The sequence below is a fragment of the Falco cherrug genome, chromosome 7, assembly GCF_023634085.1.
Source record: "Falco cherrug isolate bFalChe1 chromosome 7, bFalChe1.pri, whole genome shotgun sequence".
NCBI classification, from domain to species: Eukaryota; Metazoa; Chordata; class Aves; order Falconiformes; family Falconidae; genus Falco; species Falco cherrug.
Genome location: NC_073703.1, coordinates 63,848,960 through 63,869,082, shown reverse-complemented (window position 1 = coordinate 63,869,082; position 20,123 = coordinate 63,848,960). Strand labels below are relative to the sequence as shown.

Below are 20,123 nucleotides of genomic sequence, written 5' to 3'. Positions count from 1 at the left end.
GTAAGAAGCCCAGATGGCTGGCATGCTTTCCTCTGGCACGCTGTTTTCACGCACTAAAGATCTCACCCCAGAATAGAGTAAGGGAAACAGTCCTTTCTCCATGATCTTACTGCTCTAATGGAGCCATTGAGCACTGTGACCCCTCATCACCCTGTGCCACCTCTGCCAGGGCTTCCAGGTCCATGCCTGTCCAATGTGAAGGCATCCCTCCACGTTGTTCCTGCCTGTAGACCACATCCCACACTCACATTCCTTCTGTCTCCTGGTCTTGCTGGCTTGTGTTGCGCTCACTTAGAGTCACTGGGCTGTAGTTCAGTGAACTGGTGTCTCGTGCACAGAGATAACATGTCCAGTGGATGTTTCCAGCTTTCTTCTTGGCACTGTGGTCTTCGGAGACAACTTCTCCTTGCACTCGTGTGTCCCGGGGAGGCGTGCACCCGAGTAGACTTGACAGTGCTGGGAGTTTAATTCCAGCAACCAGAGACAGAAATGGCAGAAGCTAGTTCAGTGTAAACACTTACAAATGTACAGAAGTGCAGCCAGGCAAGAGCTAGACAAATGGAGAACTTGTTTGGATTGACTGTCTGCCCGAGACACTGATTGTTAGTAGAGTCTGGATATGTCCGGATGTCTCCATCGACTGCAGCTTTCATGTTTGGGACGTGTTTGTGTGCGGAAAGACATCAGAGAAGAAGAAGAATCGGAGGCAGGCATCTGTCCGAGAAAACCTGCCATGACCAATCCCTGCTACTATTTGTGTTTTGCCCAGCGTCAGAAAAGCCAAGGCACTCGAATGCTTTCTCTGCATCCTGAGACCATGTTAAAAGCTGAGTTCAGAATTAAGGTAAGGTGGGTGTTGACCTGGCCAGGACTCTCTGTAGTGGGTGTTACATTAGTCTCAGAGGCTTCCTTAGGCTCTGCTCAGGCTTTTGGCTGTCTGGTTTGCTGCTGGGAGGGTGTATATTGTTAAGCCCCTTCAGAGAACCGGGCATGGATATGGGTGTTTGAGCAGGGTACAGCAGAAGTCATTGGGAGTTTGCTGATGCTGATGTGAGAGCTGAAGATGGGACGCTACGATATGTCAGAGACAGCTCCGGAAGAAGGGGAGAGCTGAGACCTTGCTCTGTGAGCTGTTGGGATGAAGGCTGTCACCAAATCACGGAGAGATGACCCAGAGACAGGGCCCTGGACAGTGGCAGGACACCTGTATGCTGTTGTGTGGCTGCAGTCCTTCAGCTCCAGACAGAGACGGCTGGTTGAAATGTGCTGCACTGCAAGATAGGATAAATCAGGTGGAGACATCCAATGACCCTCCTGCACCTTTAGTACTCCGAGAATGCAGTGGAGCACTTACTGAGAGGCTAGAACAGAGAGGTAGGAGCATATGGGAGCTGGAAGGTAAAACCTGGAGAAGACTGATAGTGGGAAAAGGCAATTGGAGGCTGAGGAAGCAGCTGAAGTAAAGACACTTGGACATGGCTGGGAGGAAGCTCAAGGACCGGCAGGGTATTTGAGCAGTGATGGCGAGGCAGCTGTGCAGAAGGAATGTCCTGTCCTGTGGCAAGCTCAGGATGTGCAACTAGTAGCAGGCATACTGCTGAGCAGAGCTACTCCTGCTTACCTGCCAGATCAGATACTATTTGGGGTATACAGTGGTCTGTGAAGAGGAACATGCTGGAGTAAGTTCAAGAGATAGTCTGTGGAAACTAAACCCAACAAGACCCAAGCTGCAGGTCGACACAGACCCCAGGGCAAGTGTGGATTTGGACACTGGTTTCCCTGAAGCCTTGGTCCCCCTGAGGCCCATGGGGATAAAGGAAACTGGTAGCAGAGAGTTTGCCCAGAGGAGGTCATAGCCCTCCTCCTCCACCTCCTCCCTGTCCCTGAGATCACACACCATCTGCGACCAGCAGTGCTCCAGGAGAAGCCCATACTGGTGATGGACACCACCTCCAGTACTGCCCAGGAGCTACAAGTTTCACCTTACTATGTGGGTTTGGGGAAATTTCTGGGTGCAGCAGCAAACCTGCATCTTCCAGGCCCTGGTTTGTCAGTGCCCCCTGTCCCTTATTTCAGGCTGCAGTCAGCCTGAGCGTGGGCTGGGCTGCACACCCACCGTCTGTGCTCGCTGCAGATCTTCCTGGGCTGCTTTCTCTCATCCTGCCTATGGGTTTTAACTGCATTAAGAAACAAGTCTTTGAAGGCTATTGTTTTGTTTTTATTCCCACTCCCCGTGTTTTTTCAAGTTTTTTGTCCTAGAGAAAAGTCTGAATTTCACTGGAAAGTTGGATCTCGTAATGTCTGGCTTGGCGGCCGCAGCACTCCCCAAACAGACCTCCCACCGTGAGAGGGGTGGCAGCTCACCCATGGAGCCCTCGTCATCAGAAACACCGAGCGGCTCCTCAAGCCGTGCGCTGTGCCTGCAGGCATCGGAACAGCCACAGGAAGCCCCTTGAAAATCAACCCCCTGGTCTGCTCTTGTTGCGATTGAATTAGGGAGGATACAGGGGAAAAAAAACCCTGGAAATATGGGAAGGAGGTTATGGAGGGGGCTGGTTCTGCTGCCACTACACCATGTGCCACAGGGAGTCAGTCCAGGACGGTAAAGAAGGGCTGGAGGTGGGGAAAGTAACTGAAACCTCTGCAAGGTTGTGGCAGTACCACAGAGAGCAATGCTTGACTTGGGGAAGTGCTGCATTTTCAGGACCTCCTTGTTCTGTAGAGTGCTTGTTTTGCCCATCATTCATGTGCAGCGCTGCGGTCTAGGCACGCAGCAGCACAGTGTTGCAAAAGTGAGGGTTTTTTTAGGTGCGGTGGTATCTTGTCCCAGCTGGAAGCCACTGTGGGACAGAATGAGGTTCCCTCTGTCAAAATGACCCCAAGGGCCGACAGTAATTACCAGAGTCTTTTTCCTTCGAGCACCTTTTTCGCCTTGAAGCAGAGGGCTTAGTTTCATATGGCACATCAGCACGGGTGCATGCCCTCCCCACCCTGGCTACCACAGCCTTTGTTGGGGCACTGGAGAAAGGCTTGCTGGAACCTGCCTGCCACATACCACCCAGAGGAGAGGAGAGCAGTCATGAAAGATCTGGACTGAAGCATTTGTGTCCTTTCCCTCTTGTCTGTTCTGCCTGGGAACAGCTTATCCCCACAGCCCTGCCTACTTCTTGGTGTGGCATGTCCAATGTGTTTTGTCTCTGGAGGCTGCTGTGGGGTCTGAGCTGTTCTGGTTTTCTTCCAGCAAGTTCGGCAGCTGAGGTCCTCTCTGCAGTGGAGGCTGATCATACTAAACAGGCTGAGGTTTGACTGGGTCCACCACCCCCACCACTACAGATGCCACGAGACCAGGCACTCTGCCTCCTTTCACCTCCCACGTGCTGGCAAACCCAGGGCAAGCAGAGGCAGAGCAGCCACCCACCTGAATGCACGCTTTGTGCCCACTGCGGGCATGGGGAGATGCCTGGGGTCCAGCCAGGGTGGAGGTTCTACTGTGGAGCTCATCCAAAGCCTCCAGAAATGTCTGTGAGTCCTGAAAGTGGCAAAGGAGTTCAGCAAAGGTGTCTCAGAGGGATAATGGCCTTTGCGTGACAAATGGAAAGAGCTGAAAGAAACAGGCTAGCTTTCGGCAGCCAAGCATTTCCTCACTTCTCATCTGACTGCAGCCTTGCCTCTTCCCCTTTTAACAGTGATATTGGCTGGCCTAATGCAATGTATTATCTTATCCTACAAACCTTGGCTCGCCCTTGTGTTCAGGCCCTTGTGGCTACCACCACTAGAAGTCTTTTCTTTTCACTTCACCATCAGCCTGAGCTTCTTCATCTCATCTTCAGACAGTTTTTGGGGAGCCAGGACCCTTGGGTAAAGCCCCTTCTCCTAGGAAGTGATGGAAAACTAGTGTAGCTGCTTAAAGATCATCCTGCTAGGCTGCAAAATCCTTCTGCCTGATCTCTGTGCATTCATTATCCTTTTGATTCTGCTGTGCTCAAGTATTGCTCTGGCTGGGGCAGAGGTGCTGGTGGGAGTCCTGGGCCATGTGCTTTGTGCTCACCTTTCCGGGGCTGTGATCTTAGTGCTCCTTTCTGTGAGCCCCATCCCAGTGGGGACCCCTGGTGCCTGAGGAGCTTGCGGAAAGCAGCACTGGGGATGGGATGAAGCAGAACTGGAGGGAGCAATGAGGAGAGCCGAGGGGGGCTGCTAGTGTGCAGATACCTGGTGAGCACACTGCTTCGGCACAGCACCCTTGGGGCTGAAGTGCCCAGGAGGCGAGGCTCTGAAATCACACCCTTGAATCAGGAGCCAGAGCTTCCTGCCTTCAGCAAGCCTGAAATCCTTCTGCCTGACACGTGTAGCTCAGCTGCTCTATCCCCAGCTGCAGGCTCTGGGAGAACCCCTTCCTGGAGAGACTGTGGACAGACAGACAGACCCAGGAGGCTGGGACCCCTCTGGCTGTGGATGCTGACAGATTTCTGCCCTCTTCGATCATCAGATTGGCTTTTTCCCTTTGCTAGTTTCCAGAGGAATAGCCTCCAAAGCTGGTCTCCCACTCCTACCAGCTGCATGGGAGAGGGGTGGATGCTGATCTCCTTTGCAGGAAAGTCAGGTGTCCTAGCCTGGCTTTTCAAGGGGTTTGGCCATCTTTGCTGTAGTTCAGCAATATCAGAGCTCATGGAAGGAAATGGTCCTCTCCTCAAGTAACCAAGTACAAAGCTGAGAGTTAATAGCTTACATCCTCCTGCAGCCACATGCTGTCTTCCCTCGAGGCCAGGTCCTGGCAAAAAGAGAGCAGCCTCCATCCAGGACTTCAGACACCGTCTTGGTTCCCCTTGGTACAGAGAGATCTGCTCACGTTACATTACAGTTATTCTTTCCAGGAAGCACGTGTTTCTTTGCAAAATGCAGGCGTTTGCCTGCAGCCTCACGAGTGATTTGCTGCAGTAAGGAGCTGCAGGTTTCTGCAGGCTGGAGTCATGTGAGTGCTGACGTGGCACGAGACCTGCTTACTCACCCCCCATCACTGGTATTTTCTGCTCTGCCCTCTCCTCGGCAGCATCTGGCAGAGGGATGCTCCAGGATCTGTTTCTCCACAAAGGCTTTTCACAGAGGGAGTGGGGCTCTGACACATATCGTCGCTGTTTGATCTCTGGCACGCTTGGCTCCCCATCGGAGGGCTCACACATAATGATGTTGCTTCATTTGAGAGTCTGTTACCATATCGTGCTGAGACTGAAGACGCTTCCAAGCACAGCTAATGCCTGTCGGCAGCCCCGAGCCCACAGACCACGGTCTAAGACCTGGAATCCCACTGGGGCACTAAGCCTGAAGCCCATGAGCCAGAGGTTTTTCTTCCTTCCCAGAAGGCTGGAAATGTACCCAGCAATTCCCAGTATCACCAGCAACACCCTTACCCCTAACACGCAGATACTTGTAAGCACTTTCTGCTTACAATTCATAACCGAACTGTTGAAGACGGTGAACAGATTTTTTTTGTCTCAGTCATTCATCCAGCCACTAAGGATCTCTCTGCACCTGGAAAACCTTGTAGCTTCATTTAATGTACCTGGGGAAGTCAAGCTTTCTGTTCTCCTCCCTGGTACAGGCTGGTGAACAACTTGTTCTCCTGTCTTTTATTTCCCAAGTGCCTTTATCCTAGGAGGCTGGTCTCTTGCCTTTCAAGACGTGTCTTAGAATGGCTTTAAACTGCTTTATGGAGTCCAAGTGTCCAGGACAAAGAGTAACAGACACGCCTGTTTTCTATCCCCAGCGTGCTGTTTGAGTTCTTAACCTCTGCAGACTCTTTCTGACCATCTCCTGCCACAAGGATGGTCTCAGTTTGTCCCTGGTTCTCGAACGCTGCAATGCATTGGGAATCTGCCAGATCCCCAGTGTGGCTATTGCCATGGAGGGCTTTCCATGTATGACACCAGGGTGTGAGCTACTGATGCCAGGCAGGAGGAATTCAAGTGGTGGGAATACAGCTGGACAGTCACTTCGCTGATACATGCACTTCTCGTTCCCAAGTGTACAGTCCAGAAAATAAAAAAGAAACCCCACCCTGGGAAAATCCCATCCCTAGGCAAAGCATCCTTCTTTCTACCCCACCCCATGCTTACTCACTTCCCAGCCTGTCACCTCCTGGATTCCTTTTCCCTTGCTCCAAAATACGATGCCTAGATTTGACCTCCTTGGAATTTATGGGTGCCATTATACTTGCTTTTAAAAAATTTGAAGAGGTTTAATTGTGCAGGTTATAGGGCATTTTGAAACCCACAAAACTATTTTAAGCACCAATTTGAAATTCTCTTTGATGAGAGTGATCAGGGCAGGAAATCACATGCAGTAAAAAAGAGGGGAACATGATAAACAGGCCCTGGGCTGTTATTGCAGCATCTTGTCAAGGACCTCTGTCATTCCTTTCACTCTGATCCCCCTTGTCACATGCCACTTGGCTATCCAAGCTGGCCTGGGAGCAGGTGACATAGCGATAGACATGAAGTGCAGGCAGCACCTCTGGGTCATCATGTTGGTACCTGCCAAGCAGCAGAAGACACTGCTTGGGAAATGTGGCTGCTCCCACCTTTCCCTCTTCCCTGGGAGTCATTGGAGACCCATCCAAGGGAGACCTGGCGACCCTTTCCCCTCTGCAAGAAGGGCAGAGACAAGATAGGATGCTGGTGGCTTGTTCTACTGCTGATGTCCTGCACTCTTTTCTTTCTTCCCAGCACACCCTGTGATTGAGAACGGGCAGGTGGAGTGTCCCCAGGGATATAAGAGGCTGAACCGGAGCCACTGCCAAGGTAAGGATGCTGCTTTCATATCTCTCTCTCCCTCCCACATCCACTCTCAGAGCTGTAGTTATCTACACAGGTGAAGTACAATTATCCTGCTCCCTGACATAGATCTGCAAAGAACACACCTTATAAAAATCGCTGTGTTTTCACCAAGAATGAAAAAAAAACAGGTAACATGGACTACATGACTCAGCTCATAAGCATAGTCATCAGATGGTTGCATCAGCACAAGAAAACTCACCTGTGTAGCCCTGCTGACCCAGTCAGGACATGTGCTGCTGCTCTGCTAAGTGTCAGCGCAAAAACACTTCTCCCATAGTCCAAAGCAACAGAAATTCTGTTGCCTGAAAACATTTGGGAAGGTTGTCAGCTTGTTCAGTTACAAGTGGGAAGGTGCCATAAGAGTGATTCCTTCTGTTCTGAGTGTGCCACTTGTCTGTGCTGACAGGCTGCCCTGTCTGCCCCACGCTACTGGGGTCTATCCATTGCTTACTCCCTCAGTCCCTCAGCTCCATATGAGGAAGGTACCAGCTCTCCACTTTTCTCTCCGGTTCATGTTTATTTGCCATGTCTTGGACCCACAGTGCTTGTGTTTTTCCGTGCTCTGGCTGAAGTGGAATTTTATGGTTCCCTCCTCATGATTCATGATAAGCTGAGAGGTGTCATCTCGAAGATGCAGCAGGGAGCCTGGGCCCCGTCCACGCAAATCCAGGGCTGGCAATCCAGTGACTCATCTCTTTTAGCTGGGACTTTCCACCATGCTTACTTAATTAATGATTCAACCTCCCCACACTGTCCTGAGGGAGAACTTTCAACAATGCAATGGCTTCTATTCTCCTTGGTGCTCAGATCTCATCCCTTAAGTGGCCACAGACAGCGCTATGGGTATGAGGAGTTACCCCGAGATATCGAATAGGAGTCAGAGGAGCAGAGCAGCTGGAGGGACTCATGTCAGCAAGCAGAGACCTGCAGTGCTTGCTCTGGATTTGTGTCCCCTCTGGAGCAGGGAGAGGCTCAGAAGAGCAGAGGGAGATGGCAACATGGAATTGGCTAGGAAGATGTTTTTGCACAGGAAAAAGCACGAACCGGAGAATTGTGCTTCTGCGTGCTCCTTCTTAAGCTGGGCTGGAGAAGTGCTGTTCTGCAGACGTTCTGCTGCCTCAGGGTGCTTTTCCCAGCTCTGCTGTCACAGCGGGATGTGTGTCAGGAAGCCCAGCACCTCACTTCAGGGTCCAGAGTGAGAAATTTGGCTGATAGACTGTGGGAGAGGCTACATGAGGTCTTCTCTTGCCAGCCCAGGTAGGAGGGGAGCCAAGGGGCTGGAGCAGGGCTGATGGTTCCTGAGGCCATTGGCTGTAGGAAAAGAACTGAGCTGGAAAGGAGCTGAGCTCTGGCTTTGCAGGCTGTTGTCAAAGCATGGATGAGTGATGGGAGGAGGGCCCTGGCAGAAGCCCACTTTCCTCTCTTCTGTATGGACAGAAGGGGTTGTCTGCTGCCTTTCAGCAGGGGAATAAATGGCTCATCTCTGCAAGATGTACTTTTCTTTCCTTGCTGCATCCCATTGACGAGGAACAAGGCTGCAATGAGTCAGAGCAGACTGGCAGATCCAGCTACGGAACCTCCCGGTACTGCTGGGACCAGCAGGAAAGATGGCACTGGAAGTGATAAAGCGGTTGCTAGACATGAGGCAAAGGTTGTCTTGGAGGCTTAGTGGCAGGGAGGTGTGCGTGCACAGTGGTCACTGCGCAGGACACACACAAGGCAGCTGGGTGTCCATATATCCTTGGTCTCTATTGCTGGCTCGGGTCCTTTCTGCTCACCAAACACCAGGGAAAACCAGCCTGCAGCTTTCCACCACAGGCTGCCTGACCCAGCACGTCTGTTTCTGAGGAGCACCGGCAGGCTTGTGTGGGGTGGGAAAAAGCAGCTGAGACAGCGTATGGATCTTGGTTTGTGGTCCCTGAGGCTTTTTCTTGTGGGCTAGCCCCATCCCTGGCATGCTGCAGGGGGTAGGAGCACGTGGCCCCAAGCACACCTGCCTGCTTCTGTTCCCCATGGGGATTTCCACTGCGGGGGGCTCCTCTGCTGCCAGTGAATAGAAGGGGTTGGACTGAGGCTGGGACATAGCCCTGTTTTAAATTAAGCTCATAAAACACAGCCCTTGGTGCTTGTTTGTTTTGTGTTTTCGTTACTCTAATCCCTTCAATCCCTTTGCTTATGCGAAGGCCAAACAATTCCTCCAGTTGGTGTGTTGGAATGACACAGTGCTCTGACCATGCCGGGGAGTGACAGCGATGAGCCCCGAGGCTCCTCCAGAGAGCCCAGACCTCTGAGGGGGGTTCCCAGCACATTTCGGGGTGGCCACTGGCTGCTCTCATGAACTCTGACCTGTGCTTGGTACGGAGCAGGAAACATTGCGCAGCCAAATCCTGTTCCTCCCCAGCTTGCTGCACATCCCAATAGCGTTGGTACTTTCAACTGGCTGAACATCATGACCTGGTCTTGATGGCTTCTGTGTGCCTCAACCATCTATCTGTGGGGCAGCTGATGGGGTGAGCAGGGGGAGTTTATGAGCACAGGACTAGGGAGGACCTCTCGGGTCACGAAGCCTGAACTCCAGCTGTCATAGCTGGCTCTATGACACCACCAAGCATTGATGCTTCAGCTCTGAAGAATAAGATACTGCTGGGAAAGCCCTTCCTGAGCCTAGCTGCTCTCAGTCAGGCTCTTCGAGTATCTCCATTCTTCCAATTGTCTCAGAAGCCTGCCTCTTCACTCCTTCCATCTTGAGACAGTCTCTAGAGCACCACTGGGTGCTGTCAGGGCACCTGAGGTCTTACTAGGGCCTCATACGCTAGCATTGGGATTGACTTGTGTCTTTGGAAAGTGTCTGGCATGTGCTGCCTAGCATCGTGTTGGCATTTCTTGGTCTTGGCAGCTTGCAGCTGTCCTGTGAGCAGTGAGTGTGCCCAGTGCCTCTCACTGCCTGTTCCTACCTCTTGTAGTATACGTTTCTGTGATTCGTCCCAGGGTGGTACTGAGGTTCATCCCTCTCCTGCCACTCTGTGCTTCCATCCAGCTCTTCCTGCACTGCTGGTGCCTCCTGACACTGCACATTCATCAGCACACTGACCTTTCTAGGCCAGGCTCTTTAGTGAAGATACAAAGCTACATCAATCCATGAGGAGGGCTTCCTCCTCGCTCACCACCAGGAAAGCTCCCCCTATGAACTTTTGCCAGTTTCTGTCTTCTCCAGCTTAGCTCATTGTTCCTATGTGGTGCTGTAGGAAAGGCTTTACCACAGGCCAGACGGGTGAGCCTGGCAGTGTTTCCCTGGGATAAGCCCAGCTCGCTTCCTGAAGGCTGTATCTGATGCGTGCTCCATCAGGGGCAGAGCAGAGCCTGAGGCAGGGCTTGAGCTTGGCAACTTCCCGCTTGCTCAACCTGTTGCTAGAAGATGACACTAAAGCGGTGAGCCACAGCCTGGCCCACCATCCCTCCACCTCCAGGAGCATCCGTCACCGCCCTCCCTGCAAGCTGGCACTGAGTGTCTCAGCAAGGATCCTCCATGGATGACAGCCCCATAGAAGAAGTACCAGGGACTGGGTGAAAGGACAGGACCTGCAAACAACAACCGTGATGGCTGTAAGAGTGATGCTGTCGGGGTGGCTCATCATAGGGGCCACATCTGTTTTCCATGAGGATCACAAAGCAGAGCAGTCATTCACAAGCCATCCCTGCAGCTGCAGCAATCAAGCTCTGCATCACAGATGTGAAACTGCTGTCACTGCGGAGGTCCCCACCACACTGCTTGGTGCGGAAGCTGCTTTGAACACCAGCCTGGCTGAGACCACCTTGGTCTGCAGCACCTGCATGGGAGGCACTAGGTAGGGGGCTCAGATCACCCTCAGCTTCCTCACATCTCACCAGGCTCTCTCCTGTCCACAGATATCAATGAGTGCTTGATGCAGGGCCTGTGCAAAGATGCCGAGTGTGTGAACACCCGTGGCAGCTTCCGCTGCACCTGCAAGCCTGGCACCATGCTGGACCCGTCCCGTAGCCATTGCATCTGTAAGTGCTCCAGGGAACCCCTCAGTTTGGGAAGGGGCCTGAGCAGGACCCCACGTGCTGTCCCACGCTTGTGTGCAGGATGGGTCCCCTTCTTCTCCATGGACATCTCATGGCCACTGTGGAGCTGGAGGGGATGTGCCTGTGGAGCAGCATCAGAGGATGCAGCCTCCTGGGTTGCAAGAGCTCCCACAGGAGATGGATTGGCTTGGGGCTGGCTCTGCTGGGGGCATGGCCTGATGGCTGGAGCCCAGGGGTGTTCTGGGGAGAGGATGGGGCAGCCCTCGGGACAGGACAGGGGTCACAGACAGAAAAAGGCCAGATGGGGAGAGACCAAGTGTCCCCATTCCCTCTTTGGAGAGGATGGAACTTGGCCTCCAGCACTGACCCTGCTGTTGTGTTTCAGCGGACAAAGCGGTGTCAATGGAGCAGGGGCTGTGTTACCGCTCAGCAGCTGGAGGCGTGTGCTCCTTCCCCCTCTCCCACCACATCACCCAGCAGATCTGCTGCTGCAGCCGTGTCGGCAAGGGCTGGGGGAAGAACTGCGAGGAGTGTCCCCTGCCCGGCTCAGGTGAGATGTGCCCACTTCAGCTTCGCCTGATCTGGTTGGACTGGGGTTTGGGCTTGTCGGAACTTGCTGTCAAGCAGATGGATGCAGGATGATCCAGAGCTGAGCAGTGCAAATGCTGGCCTGTGAGATGGGTATAGCAGCCCAGGAAGCAGACCTGGGTAATACTGGGAAGACAGAGAAATCCCTGATGGAAATCACTCTATACCAGAGGGAAAGCACAGCCATGTCTGTGCCTGGCTTCGCTTGACAACCCTTTTGTCTCTCATACGCTTTCTGCTGGGATGAAAGCCAGGTGAGGATGTTTGGCATATCTCAGCATGAGGTAGCATGGAAGGGAAAGCACTGAAATCCTCAGGGCTGGGAAAAATCTTCAGATGGTTTGTGCAGAGCATCTTGAGTGATGTGTAAAGCACTCAGTGCTGAGGTACCAGGGATTTGGTTTATCTGCTGCCTCGCTCAGCTCGGACCTTCCTGCGGCATGATCTCTTCCTAGCAGTACTGACCCAGGGGAGAGATTTAGTTTATCGCGTGTGGGAGTACCATCCAGTGCCTGCTAAAACCCACCCTGCCCTGTAAGCAGATTCCTTCTGCTCAAAGCATCCACCCACTGCAGCCCAGATGTGTTTCTATAAGATTTAACCCTTAGAAATTTCCAGAAAATGATAGGATGGGTGAAACTGATATCTGCATTCGCATACATGCCTGTCCATCTTCACTCCTTTCTTCCACTTGTTCCACCATCACATCTGGGTGCGGTAAGCCAGGTGACACCTGCACCAGTCTCTTCCTTCCAACCTCTGCCCTCTAAAGCTTTGATTTGATTTTCCCTTGCAGAAGCTTTCAAGGAGATTTGCCCAGCAGGACATGGCTACACCTACTCCAGCTCTGATATCCGCCTGTCGATGAGGAAGGCAGAGGCAGAAGAGCTGCCCTTCAGCTTGGAAGAGCACGGGGAGAGCAGCAACTGGTCATTGGACTGGGCAGCAAGGAGACAGCAACTGCAGGACAGCCTGCGTGGGAGCATCCTGGAAGCATTCCCCCACCCTGGCATCTCAGCAGGAGAGGGTAGTGTGGGGTCTACTGCTTCAGGACGCTCCATCTGGGCCCCTAGCAAGGGTGGGCAAATTTCCAGGTCCTGCCATGCCCCCATGGATGGACTTCTGGTTGATAAGGGCTTTCTGCATCTGTATGAATACACAAGGTGTTCTTCAGCCCTACTCTTGTTCCTGGGGCATGAGACACCACGTCTTCAAGCCTTTGGAGAAGAATTTGAGTGTTTCAGGCTCCTGCAACCGCGTCCTTGCAGTTGGTGCTGGCTGGCCAGGCTGCTGCCACTGGGACCTCAGGTCTGCGTGGCAGCCCTGGCACTGCAGACCTTGGGCTTTTGGCCAGCCCAGCTGGAGGGAAGTGTGACCAACTGCTTGTGCCAGCACCTGCTGGAGCAGAAGCTCCTGGGGTCTGTGCAGTGCCAGGAAAGGAATCTGGGCGCGTTGGCTTTGGGAACAAGCTCTTGTGAAGGAGCGTGAGGGACTGAGCAGCAGTGTCTTAGAGGTGGGGTGAAGTTAGGGCAGCCAAGGTTTGAGGAGGATGCCTACCTGCCTTGTCTCTACTCACCATGCACTGTTTTACTTTCCAGATGACATTTCTCCTGCTGCGCAGGTGAGTAAGGTTTGTCTTGTGACACCTGGGTGCATCCATGGTGGGAAGTGGGATGTCATACAAATAGGTGATGGGAGGTGTGAAATGTGGTCAGAGAGAGCACTGAAGGGACAAAGTAGCTCCAGTTGGAGGGAACAGCATACAAACTGCAAACCCTATCAGCCTGGTTGAGTTGCCATGGCTGAAGGACTGTGCCATGTGCCCACTCAGTCCATGCTAAGAGGCCATGAGCTCAAACCAACAAGAGCTGAGGGCTCTGCTGCACTAGTTCATGGTCAGAGTTGTCTCCAGCTGGTGTTCACCGGGGCTGGGGTAGCACCTGAGGCTGAGGGTGCAGCTGGCTGAGGAGTGGGTGCTCACTCCCTGCTCTCAGCCTGGCCTGGCTGTAGGGCTGATGGGCAGCAGGGGAAGGGGAACTGCTGCAGTCAGCTTGGGGAGTGCTCCTCTCACAGAGCCCGGGGTTGTGATCAAGCCGAGCTTACAGGCAGGTCTCCCCATGCTGGTGTGGTTGCAGCAGAAACTCTAGTGGAGCAGTCAGGGTGGGTGTCTCCGACACTGGCTGTGTGAATGCACCCTGTCTGATGGGAGCAGCCTGGGGGCTGATGTTCTGCCAGGCTTTCCAAGGACTGGGTTTCTTTATTATGAATCTCACCTGAAAAATGTGTCTCTTGATCCCTGCTGTCAGTAGAGGTTTGGCTATACCTCACCTGAGCATCTCTGTGCCCCCTTGCTATAGTAGCCCAGCCCTCAGAATGTACTTGCAGCCCCTCTGAGAGAGGGGCAGCAATGCCATCATCACTGCTTCATAGACGTGAAGTGACTTGGCCAAGCGCACTTGAGAAATCTCAAGACGGGGCAGAAATTTGAACCAAAGCTTCCAAATTTGAAGCAGAGCTAGTCTGGGACTCATGTTGCTCAACTGCCTGTTTTCTTCATCCACTGAGGAAAGATCCTTGGAGCAGAGACCCAAGTTGTGATCCAACATCTCCTTTGGCAGCCATAGGTTTGCCAGGAGGGGATGCTGAGAAAGAGCATCTAGCACCAAGCACCCTTCTAGTAGGTAGCACTCTTGAGTCAGGTCAAAGTGGTGGCTGCCCTCAGCCCTCCAAAGCTGCCAGTGACTGGGGCAGGATTTACTGTGCCCTTCCTGGCCACCTTGTGGAGATGCCTCCTGCCCAGTAGCCGTGCCCTGGGTCTCACCTGCACGGTGTGCTGGCATGGCCCCTCTGCGGGCAGCCCCCCGGGCACAGCCAGGAGCTGTGTTTTGCTCAGGATGATGTGGTCAGGACAGAGTGGCCCTACCAAATGTACCCAGCCGTGGCAGCTTCTGCTCCCAGGACAGTGCCTTGGGGAGCAAGAGGAGCCAGGAGGTGGGTGGGAAAATGTCTCGGGGATGCTGCATCCCAGCTACATGCACATGGATAGAGGCAGTCCTGTTTCTGTCCCTCAGGGCGCTGCTGATACCACCGCAGAGCCTGCCACGCGCAGAGGTGAGCGCCTGGCTGGCGGGAGGGCAGGGACATCATGGGGAAGAGGAGGGGGCAGTGAGGATGGAGGAGGCAGCCCTAGCGCTGGGCAGGACGGGCTCCTGGCTGGGCTGGCTGTGGGGTGGCACGGGGGACACCCCACCATGCTGGGGTGGCTGATGTGGGGCTGTAGGGATGCGGGGAGGTGGTGGATCTCCAGAAAGGTGGAGGAGGCTGTGTTGAATCACAAGATGAGGTTGCTGCAGCCACCCTGTGGCCCCTTCCCATGTGCTTTCTCAGGGCTGCGGTTGTGGGGACACCCAGCGTAGGTAAACTCTGGGCAGGCACCTCTAGCTGAGATCATGGGCTGGATCTCATCTCTCTTCTTCCTTAACAGAGGAAGAGCAGTCCTGGCATGGTCCTCCCCAGTCTGGCCCCACCACCACCTGGGATGCTGCTGCTCCAACAGAGATGCCAGCACAGAGCTCAGGTGTGTCTCCACCGCTCTCAGGGATTTCTCTCCTCTCTCTGCCTGGCACTATGGGGATATTACGCCCTAAGCTCTTTCCAGGGGCTCTCCCCCTTCCCCAGCCCGCTTGTCTTCCCACATGCCCCCACTGATTTTCCAAATACAAGTCCCCACCCCACCGCCCTGGGGTGTTATCCCAGCCTGGTCCTGGCTGCTGCCAGCCAGGGAAAGTCGCCTGGCCGTGGGGAGGCACGAGGGCGATCCCACACGCGGGGAGCAGTGTTTGGCTTTCCGGGTCCTTCCCTGCCTGCAGCTCACTTGCCCAGCAGCAGTGGCTGCCAGGCGAGGGGGATCACGCGCCCGCTCCGGTGGCTTTGGCCCCGTTTTCCCCCGCAGCGGAGCTGACTCATCGGGAAGGGGGAGCGCAAGGGGAGGCATGTGGCTCCCAGGGCGGCTTGTTTACTGTGCTGGAAACAAGGGCCCTGTTGTTCCAGGGTTGCTTAAGTGTCTGGGAGCGTGGCCCCTGCCCTCCGCCGGGGGCTGGAGCACCTTGGGGAGCAGGCCTGGCCGAGGTACCTTGCTAAGGAATGTCTCTTCCTCAATAGTCTTTTGTTTGGGGTTGGGCTGACCCCCCCCACCTCTGGCCAGCTCAGTGCCGAGGGGTGTGCAGTGCCCTGCTGCCTACCCCCTGCTGCCTGCACCCCACTTAGCAGGGCGGTGGGTGGTGGACCCCTGCTGTCACCCTAAAAGGAGCCCCCTCACAGGTGCCTGGCTCTACTGCCAGCCCCACACCTTGGAGGAGGCTTCCTTACCACCCTTTTGTGGGGCTGGGGGCTCAGCTGAGCCATGCAGGGGACAGGGGCTTCCCAGCTAGGCTCAGGCTGGAGGAGGTGGCAGGGTCTGCCGGGTCCTCCCTGCAGCCCTATGGGTGCAGGCTGCCTGAAGACGTGGAGGAGCAGGCTCAGCATTGCTCTCCAGGAAGGGAAAAGCAGCCTCCCTGGCATGGTGCTGGGGACGGAGGGCAGACACTAGACCCCGTGCACCGTTTTGGTGCTGCCCCCAAACCCATGCTCTCTCCTCCCAGGGGTCAGCGGCTGCGCCTCTTCACCCCTCTCCTGCGGAGCCGGCACTTGCGTGCTCACCCCAGAAGGATACAGCTGCTTGTGCCACTCCGGCTACACGTTGAACCCCAGCCGACTTCACTGCATCGGTAGTTGGCATCTCCTCTGCCTTCCGGGCCTCAGTGGACCATTTGGTCCTTCAGGCTCCTGGGAGAAGGTTCTCTGGCAGCTCTGCTGAGCCCCTGCCCACCTGCTGCACCACGGGGCTGGCAGGGGGCTGGCAGGCAGCTGCGGGTGGTGACTGCCTGTCTTCCTTCCTTGCCTGGGCACAGATGACGATGAGTGCCTGAAAGATCCTTGTGCTGGAAAAGGTCGCTGCATCAACAACGTGGGCTCATATTTATGCCTCTGCTACTCTGGGTACATCCTGGCTGTCTCAGAGGGCAAGCAGAGCTGTGAGGGTAAGTGGTGTCCACCTGGCACAGGGCTGTCACCTCCCCAGGGTCTCCCCAGCGTCTTGCCCTCTCATGCACGTGCACACACACGTGTGCTCATGCACACAGTGCACATGCACCTGCACACACACACATACACCTGTACACCCTCCTTCCCTGCAGACCTGCCCATGGACAGCCTGATCTATGGGGATCACCCCCTCTTGCTCACTGAGGGGCAGAACCTTGCCCATGGTGAGCTGGGCAGGAGCCCGTGATGCCAGCCCTGATCACTGCTTCACAGCATGATGCTGGAGGGGGAAGACTTCCAGACTGTCTCTCTATTTGTTGCCAGATCGAGATGAATGTGAGCAGCCTTCTACCTGCCGAGGACAGCGGTGCATCAACACCCCTGGCTCCTACCGCTGCGAGTGCAAGGAAGGCTTTGCCATGGGCCCCAGAGGACAGTGTGAAGGTGAAGCTTGCTGCTCCCTCTTCCCCTGCCCCTCCAGCACACCCTGTGCAGGGCTGAACACCTTTCCTCACTGCTCCATGTCTCCTCCTGGAAGGGAGGAAGGACCCCCACGGTTGTCTGCCCTGTGCCCTCCCTGAGGATGACATGTCCTCTCCTCTGCCTGCAGGAGGGACAACCTTTCCTGGGCAGAGAGAGGGGAGTTCTCCCAAGACCCTCTCCCACCTTCCCAGGGAGATGTCCCATGACCGTGACAGCTTCCCATTCTGGGAGGAGATGCCCGTCCATTTTCACGCTGCCTTGACTGTATCCCCAGCCCCTCATGCTGGCAAGTGGACCGCAGGGACAGCAGGCTGCAGAGACCCAGGCCACCTGCCCCCAGAGCATCCCATTCACATGGCATGACCTGGGCCATCCAACCTTGTGAACTTACAATGTGCCCGATCAAAGATCCCCCTTTCTCAGTAGCTCATCCCCAGCAGAGAGTGGGAAACTATTTTAGGAAGCAGTATGGAAACAGGGCATGCACAGAATGCTGCTCCCCCCCATGGCCTCCGGAAAGCACTTGCCTTAAGGACTTCCTGAGCTGGAGGCTGCATCCTAATCATAGTTATGAAAGTCCCTGATGAAACAGCCCTGCAGAGATCTTCTCTGATCCCTGTCTCTGTCTATGCACATTCCTGGCCTTGGCAACATCCTGCAGCAGTGAGTTTCGCTGCCGGATTGTGTCAGCCCTTAGATGTGGGTGTAGGATCCTAACTGATAAGTGGAACTATAAGAAGTGTTGCCCAAGCCCTGGCAAACTCGTCTTACCTTCTCTTGGTCATTGCTGTCCCCTGGAGGGGGAGATTCTGAGGATCCAGCTGGAGGAGACATCCTGAAGAAGGCTGCACTCTTCACGTTTGGGAGCCTGAAAGGAGTGTGTTTCTTGGCAGATGTCAACGAGTGTGTGGATCCCAGCCCTTGCCGCAGCGGGAAGTGTGTCAATACGCTGGGATCCTACAAGTGTGTCAGCTGTGGAGATGGCTACCGGCCCAGGAATGGGAGATGTATTGGTGAGGAGCTTGGGCTGTCCCTGGGAAGCACCCTCACTCCTCGTGGCAGTGCTCCCTGCAAGCCTCAAAAGGAGCAGGGGCACAGGCAGCGCCCCTCTCCCGCAGGCAGCCAGCCTGCATGGCCAGGGCACAGCACCCTGGGGCGTGGGTGGCAGGGATGGCCTTGAGCACCCTCCTGTGCCATGTTGCCCTTTGCTGTGTCACACAGATGTTGACGAATGCCTTGTGGAGGGGACTTGTGCTCATGGACGGTGTGTCAACCTGGATGGCTCCTTCCGCTGCTCCTGCCACCGGGGCTACGAGGTGGCACCTGACGGAAAGAGTTGCCAAGGTACAGGGGAGCTGTGGGTCCAGACCATCTGCGGTGTCACACACCCAGTCCAGAGGTTTCCCTAAGCTCTTCCTGAGCGCTTGGCTCGGCCTGAGTCCTGGTCACCATGTTGGCTGGTTCTCTCAACACACCTGCCCCCCTTCATGGTTACTCCACATCCTTCCCATTCATCCCGCTCTGCCTTGTGTGCTTATGCAGACATCAATGAGTGCACGGCCCAGGCTGCGTGTCCCTCTGGACTCTGCCTCAACACCGAAGGCTCCTACTCCTGCATGGCTTGTGATGCTGGCTACACCGTCTCCAGGGATGGCAGCACGTGTGAAGGTATCCCTTTCCCAGGGACAGAGGAGCGGGTGCTGGAGGGAATGAGGGAAGAGACATTTCTGGGTTATTGGTGGGGCCTGGGGACTTCTTTGGCATCAGAATCCTTCTCCAGCTCTTTAGCTCTGTGATCAGCAGAGAGCATGGGGGGCTGCAAGCAGATGCCACCTAGAGCATCAGGGAAGTGATCTTCCTCATGCAGAAAAGGGACGGGGGGGAAGGACTCATTGACGAGACTCCAGGACTAATGATGACCTGGGGAATGCTGACAAAGGCCAGAAGAATACAGGAGGCCTGGAAACATGGGGAGAGAGGAGCTGTGTGTGGTTCAGTTCAGAACTGTGTGCCCCAAATGTAGGTCCTCAACAGAGGGAGAAACCTTGAGTCCACAGCCAGTGGAAAGACTGTAGGCACCCAGGTTTCATCATTTTTCCCCAACCTCTAAGGTGACTAGGACATGTTTAAAAAGGAAAGCTTAGTTCAAGGGCTCTGCTGTGCCAGGTATGCACGGCAGAGAGTTAACACCAGCGTCGATCTGCGTCGGTTGCGTTGCTGAGACACGAGAGTGTTCTGTCCCAGCCTGACAGCCCAACTGCCCCAGTGCAGGCAGGGGAACTCCCTCCCTGGTGGCTGTCCCCAGGAGACATCCCAGGCTTGAGATGGCTGGATGCAAATTCTCTGTTTGGGGTAAGGGGAGACAGCAGAGCTGGCAAAGATATTTGTTTAAAGATTGGCTGTGTGCTGTGAATTTCTCTCTGGAGCACTGCAGGGCTCTGCAGCCTGCATATAGCTGGCAAACAGAAGAACTTGCCTTTGATGTGACTCTCAGAAGACCCCCCTGCATGGGGGCCTCCAACGGGGGAGGAGAGGGAGGTCTTCCTCCCTCTATTCTCCTCTGTTTTGGTGACTGAGAAAGCCAGTGTGAAATGAGCTTATTTTCCATCTGATTTTTGGATGCAGGGAAAGAACCATGGTTTGATCCTTTCCATCTCCCTCCCCCCTTCCCAGGGATTCACATGAGCCCTTCCTCAGGCACCTTGGCCAAGCTGTGTCACAAGGGCACCTTATCAGGGTTTGATACTGTTTGGGTCACACTGACCTGACGGCAGGATGGCACGTTGTTCCCTGCCTTGGCTGATGGCCTTGTCTGTGGATCTGGGTTTCATATTTTAAAAAAAAGGATAAGGGTTTCGTGATAGTTTTGTGATAAATAAACTAGGTTATGGTTCATCTCCAGAGGGATTCAAGAATATTGCTACTTGCAACCCTTTGAGACTGAACAGCTTGGAATCCTGCCCTGAGGCATGAGGGGGGCAATGCTTGTTGATGCCTATAGCTTGCTCAGTCCACAGGAACCGTCATTCTCAGGGCTTTAGCTCCTGGCAGGGGAGCAGAGCAGAACCTTCTCCACTAGGATGTCCTCTGCTG

The 20,123-nt window shown here is 54.6% G+C and overlaps 1 protein-coding gene across 1 annotated transcript in view; it reads left to right on the top strand.

The window, feature by feature from the left end:
• Nucleotides 1-20,123, top strand: part of LTBP2 (latent transforming growth factor beta binding protein 2) — a 73,945-nt gene that overhangs the window by 41,896 nt on the left and 11,926 nt on the right. Inside the window, 13 exon segments of the mRNA XM_055716685.1 lie at nucleotides 6,720-6,794; nucleotides 10,737-10,859; nucleotides 11,263-11,427; nucleotides 12,262-12,492; nucleotides 13,064-13,086; nucleotides 14,537-14,576; nucleotides 14,950-15,042; nucleotides 16,106-16,231; nucleotides 16,415-16,543; nucleotides 16,872-16,991; nucleotides 17,924-18,043; nucleotides 18,252-18,374; nucleotides 18,573-18,698. Coding sequence (XP_055572660.1) covers nucleotides 6,720-6,794; nucleotides 10,737-10,859; nucleotides 11,263-11,427; nucleotides 12,262-12,492; nucleotides 13,064-13,086; nucleotides 14,537-14,576; nucleotides 14,950-15,042; nucleotides 16,106-16,231; nucleotides 16,415-16,543; nucleotides 16,872-16,991; nucleotides 17,924-18,043; nucleotides 18,252-18,374; nucleotides 18,573-18,698 — 1,494 coding nt within the window.